General features: G+C 38.1%; 1 protein-coding gene and 1 long non-coding RNA gene across 2 annotated transcripts; one reads left to right on the top strand and one right to left on the bottom strand.

Moving 5' to 3' along the window:
• Window positions 1-219: 219 nt before the first annotated feature.
• Window positions 220-884, bottom strand: LOC143864387 (uncharacterized). The gene is made up of 2 exons (XR_013241149.1): window positions 632-884; window positions 220-488 (listed from the first exon to the last, which is right to left on the bottom strand). It is a non-coding gene; the product is annotated as an uncharacterized LOC143864387 (long non-coding RNA).
• A 1,488-nt stretch (window positions 885-2,372) lies between these two features.
• Window positions 2,373-8,455, top strand: LOC143864236 (uncharacterized). Its single transcript, XM_077375134.1, has 6 exons — window positions 2,373-2,473; window positions 2,599-2,722; window positions 3,518-4,054; window positions 6,104-6,596; window positions 6,798-6,879; window positions 7,943-8,455. The coding sequence occupies exons 1-6, from the start codon at window positions 2,441-2,443 to the stop codon at window positions 8,159-8,161; spliced, it is 1,488 nt and encodes a 495-aa protein (XP_077231249.1). The 5' UTR covers window positions 2,373-2,440; the 3' UTR covers window positions 8,162-8,455.
• Window positions 8,456-11,992: the final 3,537 nt, after the last annotated feature.

Below are 11,992 nucleotides of genomic sequence, written 5' to 3'. Positions count from 1 at the left end.
TTACTTCAATCCTAATTACTCCCAATCCAAACCTCAGTTTGAGGAGGGTCAACCCTAACCCAACCTGTCTAACCTGATTTCTCAAACCGGACTGGCTTGGGTTCTGGTTGGACCCGACCCATGTTGCGGCCCCAGCTCGATCATACGCATAACAAGGTATATTTTATGGGTGATATTCTTCTATCGATTATCAACAAATATTATAAAGTGTGTGAGAAATTTCGCTAAATATCTCTATTAATGTGTTTACAATAAGAAAATGTCTTTGAAAAAATATAAGATTGCCCCTTCTTGCAACATACTATGTGTCCTTACGCGATTAAGGATAACAGAAAATATTCTATTTTCTATCCAATCAGGCCCTGAATTCTTCTATGAAATGCTACTAACAATTAACTGACCTGGGCAGGACTGAGTTTAGCTTCTGCTGAAAACTGAATTGGAATCGGCGTCCAAATTTGATCCGATTTCAAGGCAGAACCTCTAACCTGTAATCCAAAAACTTGCACCCCTAGTTACTTACTTGCAAGAATGTCAAGCAATCAACTGAGCAAGGAAAAACACTTCCAAGGACAAAAAACTGAACATTAGAAGAACAAGCAGAAAAAATTCATGTGTAAATATCACATACCTATTGGTAGGAAAGGAATTTGTTGATCTCCAATCAGAGAAATGGTTCTTGCCTCTCCTTATTTCCCACATCTGTGAGAGATTCGGCAAGCCAGGCATTTAGAAAGGTGGATATGTTGAATATCTCTTCCATCTTCTCTATACATTCCAACTACCAGTCTTTCCTTTGGCTTTGAATGATAGTTATTCAGTTTTTCTCTCTGTATTCATTATCTCATACAAAATAAGAATAAAAAAGTAGATCCTTCAGGGTTCAGCAAGAATAGGAGGAATTGGGGAGGTCTAAGGTGAAAGGTGGGCCCTGATATCTCTCCCATCTGATTCTCAAATGAACGGTGATGAGATCGCTTGGTTCGCACTGAATCATTTCTTAGATTTTATCTGATACGTTCATTCGAGAATTCGATGGTCTGTGAAGTTTGGGTAGACCCCACCATCCACATTTGACGACCAAAAGTGCAAATCATTAGATCTTACTATTGTTTGAATGGGGTTATTTTTGGGCCATTGGAGATCCAATAAACAAACCTATCAGATGGACGGCCCGATCAATCAAAGGTAGGCTAGTTATGTAACGGTGGGCCTACCTCATTGTACCCACATTAAAGGTCTTACTTCTCTTGAATGGTGTGATGTTTGGGCGGTTGGAGGTAGGTCCAATATAACACTTATCATATGGACGGCTTAGATTAATCAAAGGTGGGCAGTGTATGTAACAGTGGGCTTATCTCATTGTATTAATATAAGGTCATGCTTCTCTTGATCTTCTCTACAAAAGAGAAATTGTACAAATAATAAACCCACAACTTATCTTTGCGGTTGGGCCATACTCGAGCCCATTCACCTCTTTCCAAAGGTTGGCCAAGGCCCATCACAACCCACTAAGGCTAAGTTTCTTATGGACGTAAAATTTACGCGGAAAGAACCGAAGCTAACAGAAAATTTGTTTTGGAGATGACGTGGACGTAGATTAGTTGGTGGTGACGTGGCAAACGTAATATGCAGGTCTGGGAAAGAGGAGACCACGAATGAGGACTTGACAGGTGGCGTTACATCAAGCGCCCGCAGACCAAGACATAGAATAAGGCCAGGACGGCGTGTGGACATTTTCTCACGTTGAATGGTCACGTTAGGGGTCAATGTCTGATTTAAAAGAGATTAATAACCTCGGTTTATGTAAAATTAACAAAAATGTCCCTGAAATCCAGGCTTGATCCTCTCTTTGGTTTTTGTTGCTTGCCGGGCCCACTATATGTAGCTCGATTAATCGGAATGGTCTCTTCTCATCAAGGGCTGAGGATCCTCTGGTTGAAGGCCCACGAGATCAAAATATGCCTTTTAGAACTGGGGTCCATCATGGGGTGGCCCACCAAATCAACATTGAGAATAGAAAGGCACGTGTCCTCTATGGAAGCTATGCCTTTATTTTGTTTTATACGAACGTTTGATCATCTATAATGTTTGAATATGCTGTGACAGTCTAGATTTCATTGCGTAAGTGAAAAGTATAGTGGAGCCCACCTATTATATTGCCTACCAAGGGGCCCGACAAATCAACGGATTAGATCATCTAAATGGTGGTCCTATTACCACACTTGCAAAGGTGAAAGCCGAGACCGGACAGAGCGAATCCTAACTGCCAGAGAAACCGGTAATGGCATTCTCGTAAATTACGTAACTAAGAAGCGCGTTTTCCCATAACTGTTCAATCTAAAGCATCTCCCTCTCTGTTCAAATCCACTAGAAAAATGAAAATGAAGTAGAGAACGTACCATTTTCAGTTCCTTGTGAATAACGAAAGAGAGAGCAGATGGATTACGAAAAGATCCAAAAGCCTTCTCAGGTAATTTAGGGTTTCGCAAAGATTCAAAGACCCAAAAAAAAAAAAAAAAAAAATTCTGAGATTTCAGTATATATGTCTCTCTTTAACTGTTTAAATTAGTGGAACTGATTGTGAATTTTGTTTAGGGAGGAGGATTTTCTCCTGGTAAGCTGAGGAGTAAGTTTTTGGGAATGGAGAAGAAGAGAAAAGAACAGGAAGATTTGGAATCGGAGTCATTAAGATCCGAAATTAGCGAGATCGAAGATAGAGGTAACCTTTGATGTCTTGTTTTTTAGTTTAGGTTTCTATTGTGTGTTTTGTTTCAAAATTTAGTCTTATTGTATAAAATTTAGGGTTAGAGTTTTGTTTGTGAGGTCTATATTGTTGTTTTTTTTTTTTAATAAATTGATGGAACTGGAATTGGAATCCTTAAGATGTTTTCACTTTTCTGCGAGTTTAAATTTCTATTTTGTTTTTTTTTTCTGTGTGTGTGTGTTGAATTTTAGAATTATTATGTAAAGATTATGAGTCGTTTGGATGTATTGATGTTATAATCCAGGATTGTAAAATCCTGAATTTTACAAGTTAAACCTTGATTTATAAGCTAAGCCATAAATGTTATAAGCGAAAACCTGGATTGTACATTTTCAGGATTGTAAAAACCAGGTTTTGTTTTATAAAATCCAGATTTTAGCTTGTGAAATCCTGGATTTTAGATTTTATAAGCTTTAGCATGGATTTTATAAGCGAAAACCTGGATTATACATTTCCAGGATTGTAAAAACCAGGTTTTGGCTTATAAAATCCAGGTTTTAGCTTGTAAAATCCAGGATTGTAATTTTACAAATTAAACCTAGATTTTATAAGCGAAGACATGGATTTTATAAGCAAAAACCAGGATTGTAAATTTTCAGTACTGTAAAAACCAGGTTTTGCCATATAACATACAGGTTTTAGCTTCTCTACAATCCTGAATTATAAAAAAAATCTATGTATGGTTAGAGTTTTGTTTGTGGGGGATTTCGTGTTTTTTTAATTGATGGAAATGTGATGGAATTTGCATAGGTGTTATCAGTTCTGAGAACTGCAAAGATGTGGCTGAATGCTCGAATTCAATGGCAACAGAAACATTAAATTGGGAAACAATACCGTGGAACTGTATATTGAAAGATCGTAATTATACGATTAGATCTCTAAAAGATGGTTATGATAGTGCGAACAACGGTTCAAGCGTGTCATCTGCTTTCGAGTTTCAGAAGGAAGAACGAGCTTCCCATAGATTGCTTGTCACACCATTTTTCAAACCAGCACCTTCTAAATGGGATGATGCACAGAAGTGGATTGGGAAACCCACCTCAAATCGGCCTAATACTAGACCCTCTCAAATGCGGGTTGGACAAGCACTTGCATCTCGAAAGACGGCCTTTGATCAAAGGGTAGTAGGTACAGAAGAAGTAGATGTTAAAAGGATTGATCCACGCCAGACTAATATGGAAGTTGGAGTACAAAAGTCTGTTAATTGGGTGCCTAACCTGCATCCAGTTGCAGAGTCATATACTAAGCCTGCATTGATAATTGAGAACATTGTTGCAGATTCGGCAGGTAAGAGTGCAATATCTCTTATTTATCTAAGTGGAAAGCTGAATGATTAAATGTCTGATTGGTGTTTTGCACACTATAGGCCTGTTCGTTTGAGATTGTGCCAATCGATTGTGACTACAAAACCAATTATTGGACTCAAAATTAAACTTAAATTTGAGTCCATTAATTGGTTTTCGACTCAAAATTAAACTTAAATTGAAGTCCAGTAATTGGTTTTGGACTCACAATCGGTTGGCATAATCTTAAATGAACAGGGCCTATTTTATTTCGACCGAAACATATTTATTTAGAATGAAGATGTAAATGGTTGCTGCACCATCACATGGAACTTGGTTTTTAATAGTTTTAATTGCAAAACGCCCTCTTGAACATGCATGTTGGACACGATGGATGACCCTGATAAGATGACCCCGCAATCAACACAGGGCATAAGTTTGCCCTGTTCTGTGCTTTCTTTATTATCTCTTTTTTCTTTTCTTTTTTTTTTGAAAAATGACTTTTATTACCAAAAGAGCTAACATTCAGGGGACAAGTTGTCCCCAATACAAGCAGGTACAACACCCGTAAAGATTGCATCAAGATGAGAAATATGTCTACATTTGAATTATCCATCCCCAATCCATACAGCATCTGTTGTGATGAAGATGGACATTGATTCCAGTAGTACCCCGTCTTTAGCTAACCGATCCGCCATCTCATTAGCTGATCTTCTCCAATGTTCAATTGTTGGGTAGAATTCGATAATGTAATTTTAAAGTCCCCAAGGCCCTTTTGAATTGTTGGTGGCCCATGAGATTGTATTCGAAGAGTCACCCTCAACGATGAGAGGGCCAAGATTGTAGTTAGAGTACCATTTGAGGCCATAGAGAAGCACTCTTACTTCGGCTTCATTAGCATCACAAATTCTCACCGGTCCCAAGTAGGACGGTAGTATCTTCTCATTTGCCTCACGAATTACTCCACCAATCCCAGCCTTTCCTGGATTGCCAATCGAGCTGCCATCGAAATCCAACTTGAACCATCCCATTCGGTGGTGCTTTCCACTTGGGGGTAATCTTGTCCTCAATTTTCTTTTCCCATATTACAGCATTCCAATTCCTTAAAATATGGCCGATTCCATAAGTAAGTCCCATCCTATCTTTTATCCATGAAATTAATTCGATTTTGAACTGTAATCCGACTCGTCCTCTTTGCCTTTTTTTTTGAAAATTTGATTATTTCTTTCCTTCAAAATATTCCATATAATGATATATGGAAGAAGTTTCCACATTGCTTGACAAGTGTTACCTAAAGCTCCACCAATGCAATTCATTAAGAGCTTTCTGATGCCCTTTGGGAAACCCATGCAACACCAAAAGATCTCAAAGCATTCGTCCAAAGGTGATAGGAGAAAGGGCAATGTTTTCTTTATTATCTTTTTACCATTTATATTTCTATTTAATTGTATCTTGGATTGTATGTCGTATTTGTGTACTAAATCTGGTTGTATATCTTTTGATATCATAGTATTATTATAGGGATATTTGAGCATCCAGGTCTCCTTTAGTCTTTCAAACATCTGGTGTGCATCTGTTGATGCATCTAGTAGCATGGAATTGCTTGTGTTGTGCTTAAATGAAACCTAAGGTCATTTCAGTTGCATTTTGCATGCGATGGAAATGGAGTTTTATATGCAGATAAGCACATTATAAAATGAATCTTTTATCTTATTGAAAATTTCTAAGATATAAAACTTCCTTGGGTATTTGGACCATTTTTTCCTGAAATATTGATGCATATTTTGCTTTAGGAATTAAAAGGAAACGCTAAAATTTGGCGTGGCACTGTCTCCTGTGAATTATATGGGATTATATTTTGAAATAACTTTGAGAAGCTTCATGTAATTGTGTTTTGAAAGATGTTTTACTTGGAAGTGGAATTTCAGAATTTTTTGATAGGAGTTTTGTTGGCATACGAACCACGTTTGAAGCTTTTCATAATTATTACTTTTATTTGAATGATTCAACTTATCAAGATTTAAATATTTATTTTGAGTTTAAATTTGTGCAGTTAGTCTCAGTCGCCATGATTCATCTGTATCCGCCCAAAGTGCTGCAACACTTGCTCCACCTCCATCAACGGTTAGGCCCGTGTCCGTGAGAGATATGGGTACAGAAATGACCCCTATTGTTAGCCAAGAGCCTTCTAGGAATGGAACTCCCGTGAGTGGAACAACGCCAATGCGTAGCCCCACTTCTTCTAGGCCATCAACTCCAGGAAGACCTGCACCAAATTCATCTCCTGTTGAGCCAGCTAATTACCAAGTGGATCCTAACAGAGAGTTGTCTGAAAAAGAATTAAAATTGAAAACTAGGCGAGAAATTATGGTTCTTGGTGCACAGCTTGGTAAGATGAATATTGCTGCCTGGGCAAGCAAGGAAGAGGAAGACAAGGATGCGTCAACTTTACTTAAGATTGTAGATGTGAGTCAGCCAGCTAAAACTGTCATTGAGACCCGCGCATCGGCTTGGGAGGAGACAGAGAAAGCCAAGTTTATGGCAAGGTTATTTTTCTATGATCCTTCGATTGATTTTTCTTCATTATAGGTATTTTCAGCATGATTGTTGCCATATATCTAAACAATGGACTCCCACAAGTTGGAATCACTATATCAGAATGGTCACCACTCATGCACCTGTCTTTTCTATAATTACCACCACTTATGTTTTCTAGATCTAAATTCGAAACAACTTCAAAATTTCAGGTATAAAAGTGAAGAGATAAAAATACAAGCATGGGAAAACCATCAAAAAGCAAAGACGGAAGCGGAAATGAGGAAAATTGAGGTATTGCTTATTTTTGTCAACCCCAACCAAATCTAAGTTATAATTGTCATGCCGGTTATATATGGCTTCTTTGGACTAGTGTTTGCTTCCTTCTTAATAGCCCGATAAGACTTTATCCTTGCGAATTTTCATTAAATCTTTTTGTCTGTTGCTCTATCCAATTCCCTATTCTTTTGTTTATACTTTGCATCGGAAAATCTTTTTTAAGTAGGATGACTTCTGCCTGTGTTTTCGAGTTTGTATCTTTAGATTGCTGTATGCTGTTCTCTCAAAATTTTGCTTGTCAATTATCGTATGTAATTAAATAAAATATCTGAAGTACGTTCAAATCATTGCAATGGCCATGTGAAGCCTTAATCAAATCTTAGTGTAGAAGGAAAGAGCTATTGATATGCTAATCTGTAACGATAAAGAAATTAAGCATTAAGGGTAAAGAAATTAAGCATAAACAAAAGAGAAGTTCTAGGAGGATTCCAGGGTTGGACATCCTCTGCCTTCGTGCATAATTTTGTAATTCATAGAACTATAATTGTGCAAACAAAAGAAATTGCGAATTATACACATCCTACATTTTGCATGCAATTCATAGAACTATAATTATGTAACACACACTAATATAGTATACTGCTGATACACTTTTGGTTTTGGATTTTAGTATGTGTTTCAGTGGGGATGGAAATTGAAATATTTGGGCCAATTTGTGTTAGTTCGATGGAAATTTAAGACCATGATTGCTGTTTCATATGTTTATATGTTTTGAAATCGTTGTGTGAAGCTATCGGTATGGAAGAGTCAAAACTCCCAATCTTCTAAATTGAAATGCAGGATACTTATCTTTTTCTTCTATCTTTACTTAGAGAAAATGTGGAAAGTACAAATCAACCACTCTAAGTTGTTGCTAGTTGTGGGTTCAACCCAGAGGTGGCTATTGGATTTCACACCTATCAATCTGTTTGTCTGGTTTCTTAACTTATGCAGAAAGATAGAAAGCATAAATATAACTAGCCATGCTCATGTCTTACAAAACTAAATTCTCATTTGGACTAACATCCATCCCTTCCAGGTTGAGGTAGAAAGAATGAGGGGGCATGCCCAAGATAGGCTAATGAACAAGCTAGCAGTATCAAGACATAAAGCCGAAAAAAAACGTGCAATAGCAGACGCCAAAAGAAACCGGTACGCTGCAAGAACTGAGCACCAAGCAGATTATATCCGAAAGACCAGTCGCATCCCATCCTCATTCTCCTACTGGAATTGGTGCTTTGGAGACCTATCAGTTTAAAAAACAAAACAAAAACAAAAAAACAAAGACCTATCATTTTCACTAAAGTAGCAATTGACTAGTGATGTTTTGTATCTTAGGCTGGTATGTTTTGTATTTTTTGTGCTCAAGTGATGTTTATAAAGTGGCATGCCTACCTTACCATAAGGTTTCTGCTACTATTCTGTACTTGTGCTAGTCAATTGATTCACATCCTTGTATAGGAGTCATGAAAATGCTCCACAAATTTTGCTCCATTCAACAATAAGCTATTATTTTTTTCACCCACAATAAAAGTATTCTGAGATTTTATGTTCTTAACTGAAGATTGTAATTGAAAGTGTTTTAGTGGGTGTTTTAATCATCTCCTCAGGGGCTTTGCCATTGCTTCATGTTTCTTTGATTTCCATGGTTGCCCAGATTGCTAAACCCATATGATTCAGTAACTACAAATTATTGAGGCCCAACTGAATTTAGACCCTGGGAATTCTCCCATTTTATTTAAGATCTATCTTCATAACTCTGCTCCTAAAGATCTCTTGTCGTATCTCTGTTCATAAATTGGGAACTTCTGTCATTGCGCGGAGTTTGGCGTTTTCTTAATGCATGTATGTAATATTTCCACCTAACCATGGGTTAAGGTAATAGTGGACATAAAATATTAAAAAAGTCTATAAAGGGAAAGTATCAAGACTAATCTGACACATGTTTACAAGTATGTATTATTTTCACCTGGTTTAAGCGAATAGTGTTTGTCATACAATACTAAAATTTGTTTAGTATCAAGCACTCTAATTTGACACACTTTACATGTTTATATATTTTAAAGGGATTTGCTAGGGTCCATCGCAGAAGGCATTTCGCGGCTGGTCTGTTGCATGTCAGATCAGCCACCTCGTGAATGAAGACAATAGCTTTTGTCTCCATGCACGAGGTGGCTGGTCTGCCATGCGACAAACCAGCCGCGAAATGCCTTATGCGATGGACGCTAGCAATTCCCTATTTTAAAAGGGAAGATGATTTTTTTGCCCTAGGATTATGCTTTTAACGTGAATTGTGGGCAGAATTAAACCCTTTTTGACGGCAAACCACGTTCCGGAGGAGCAGCATAATCCTGCAGGGGGGGAAATCATCGCCCTTTAAAAGTTGTAAATACTTTTTATGATTCATGACTATGTCGTTCTAGCATTGAAACGACTATAACATATAAATAAATATTAAGAATTATAATTAAATTACAGCAATATTCCATTGGAACCTCTTGTATTGCCACAATGCGCCACTTTTCGTTTCTTTCTGTTTCCTTTTATTTTCTTTTCTTTTCGCCACGTCAATTCTTCAAGTTTTCCGGCCTAAGGAAAGCAACAGAACAGAGCGTCGGGCTCTGTTCACTTGTTTTCTCGCTCCAGGAAAAGAAAAGAAAGGAAAGGAAGGAAAGGAATCTGACCTCGCAAAATGGAAAAGAAAGGAAAAGAAACTGTCATGAGAAACCTGCTTTCTCGCTGTTCACTTGTCCAGATTAAATGGAAAAGAAAGAAAAAGGCAGCTCGTATTTTCCCGCGACAGTGAGAAAATCGTTTTCTTATCAAATCGGTGGGAAAATAGTTGAGGGAAAGGAAAGGAAAGCAGAATTTCCACGTAATATTTTGGTTTTCCACGTCAGTATCTCTAGTTTCCAGGGAAACGAAGAGAGCAACGCTATTTGTGCTTTCTCGGAGAAAAATGAGTGATTTTCCTTTCCTTTTTTGGCGTCGGGAAGACAAGTGAACAGAGATTTAGGAAAAACAGGAAAATAATTTCTAAACTGTAGAACGATAGACAGCAATAAGAAGCGCCAAAACATGATAATAGTGTATCACATTATGTAAAGGCAATTGCCATGCACATGCTCCACACAATTTATCAAGAACCTTCGAGATGATTCCAGTAGGTTTAAAAGCTGTCCAGGCCGCAATGAGAGACTGGCTTTTTTTTTATTGAGATTGACGGTTGAAGAAACAAACAAGGGAAAACATGGACCTTTTTTGGGTTAGAAAGATGAGGTGGAACCCATGGGGTTTTTTTTATTGAGTTTGACTGGTTGGAAGAAACAAACAATGGAATAAATTAGGACAGTGATAAATCGACCTCCTAATATCTTAAATCGACCCCAATCTCTCTCTCTCTCTCTCAGCACTGCCCTACATAGGGGTCAATTTAAGATAGATGGGGGTTGTTTATCACTGCCCAAAAACTAATGGACCTTTTTGGGGAATAAAGATGAGGTGGAACCCATACCCTCAATGTTGCAATGCATGGGCCCTAGCCAGAAGGGTAGAAAGCTTTTACACAACCCTTTTAGCATCCTTTGTTATTATGTGGTGGAAATGGGAGGTTTGGTTGGTGGGAGAGGAGATGGGTTCTACGCGTTTCTCATCCTTTTTAATCATGGAACCACTTAAAATACGGTGGGGGAAAGGGAAACCACCTTTAAGTACATTGACTTGTTCCCTCTGCAAGTCAATAAAGTTAATGACGGATCCAATTTGGATAGGATCCACCTATGTTAAGCATAGAACTTATATGGTGCCCGACCGTCAAAACAACAAGGGCGGAGAGAGAGAACCCTTCCACCCTTGATTTGCAATCTAGCAAAAGCCGCCTTTTTGACCTTTTGCTAGATCACAAATCAAGGGCGGGGGGTTTGTCTCTCTTCGCCCTTTATTTTGACGGTCGGGCATCATATAATTTCTCTGTTAAGCAAGTAAAAAACTAGTGTTTAGAAAGTCGAGAAAACGTCCCACATCATTATTCCATGTGGCAATTCATGATTATATCGTTTCTCGCAACACCCACAAACTTAGGGGTGCAACTTGTGTCGGGCGGGTAGGGTTTTGAAGAACCCTACCCTACGCGAGAAATATCTCGGGTCGGGTTGGGTTTTTTTCCTGAAAACCCACGATTCTCAAACCCGGCCCTACCCATGATAATTCTTGGGTCGGGTCGGGTTTTTTCACTTTGTAGGAAAAAAAAAATCTTCACACCAAAAATCTCTAAATTTATGTAATCAAGTGTATAAATTTAAGAATGGCTATGTTATTCAAGAGATAATTAAAAATGTCATAATACACCTATATAAGTCGGGTCGGGCTTTTTTTTCTTTAAACCCGACCCTATCCAAGATTGAGCCAGTTTTTTAAACTAAAACCCGACCCGACCCAAGACTCATGATTTCTGAACCCAACCCATGCTATTTTCGGGTCGGGTCGATGCGGGTTGGGTAAAACCCAACCCAAGTTGCACCCCTACCCACAATTGCATCTGGCAAGCCACCTCAAAATCTTTTGACCTAGGTCCTTGACCTTACATGATCCTAAGTAGATTTCACATTCAAATTAACAATGAGAAATGTGATCAATACCTTGGTGGCATTCAATGCATAAATAAAAACATACAATTCCCCTTTTCTCCCTTCCATTGGGAACCATTAATCATGGCTACAAAAAATCGCAAGTGTATCGTAAGTGTATTCCGACAAGGCAAAGTTAGAGCTAGCCATTCTTCAGGGCATGCGATTAAGGGCTACAAAAGATTTGGATAACCTCATTGTGAAGGGTGATTCTCTCAATGGAGTGGATCACCTGATGCTTGAGATATTTGAATGTTTACCACCTTGATTTCTATTTCTCTTCTTCATTCCGTACTCCTTGCCTCTTGACCTTTGCCTTCCTGGGCTCCTCTTTTCCTTTTATAAAATGCCACCATTTCAAAAAAAAGAAAAAGAAAATCCTAAGTGTTTTTGTGTATCTTTCTAAAGTCATCTAGATCCTTGGTGGGACTCATTTTAATCAATTTTCTTATAGGAAAATTGAC

The sequence above is a fragment of the Tasmannia lanceolata genome, unplaced genomic scaffold (assembly GCF_043159265.1).
Source record: "Tasmannia lanceolata isolate RefF3 unplaced genomic scaffold, GAP_Taslan_0.1 ptg000048l, whole genome shotgun sequence".
NCBI classification, from domain to species: Eukaryota; Viridiplantae; Streptophyta; class Magnoliopsida; order Canellales; family Winteraceae; genus Tasmannia; species Tasmannia lanceolata.
The sequence above is the reverse complement of the archived record's forward strand: the minus strand, read 5'-3'. Positions and strand labels throughout refer to the sequence as shown.

Coding starts and splice junctions, on each gene's coding strand:
- LOC143864236 (XM_077375134.1), top strand. CDS start 2,441: ATGGATTACGAAAAGATCCAAAAGCCTTCTCAG. Junction 2,474..2,598: donor AGATCCAAAAGCCTTCTCAG/GTAATTTAGGGT, acceptor AATTTTGTTTAG/GGAGGAGGATTTTCTCCTGG. Junction 4,055..6,103: donor CATTGTTGCAGATTCGGCAG/GTAAGAGTGCAA, acceptor AAATTTGTGCAG/TTAGTCTCAGTCGCCATGAT.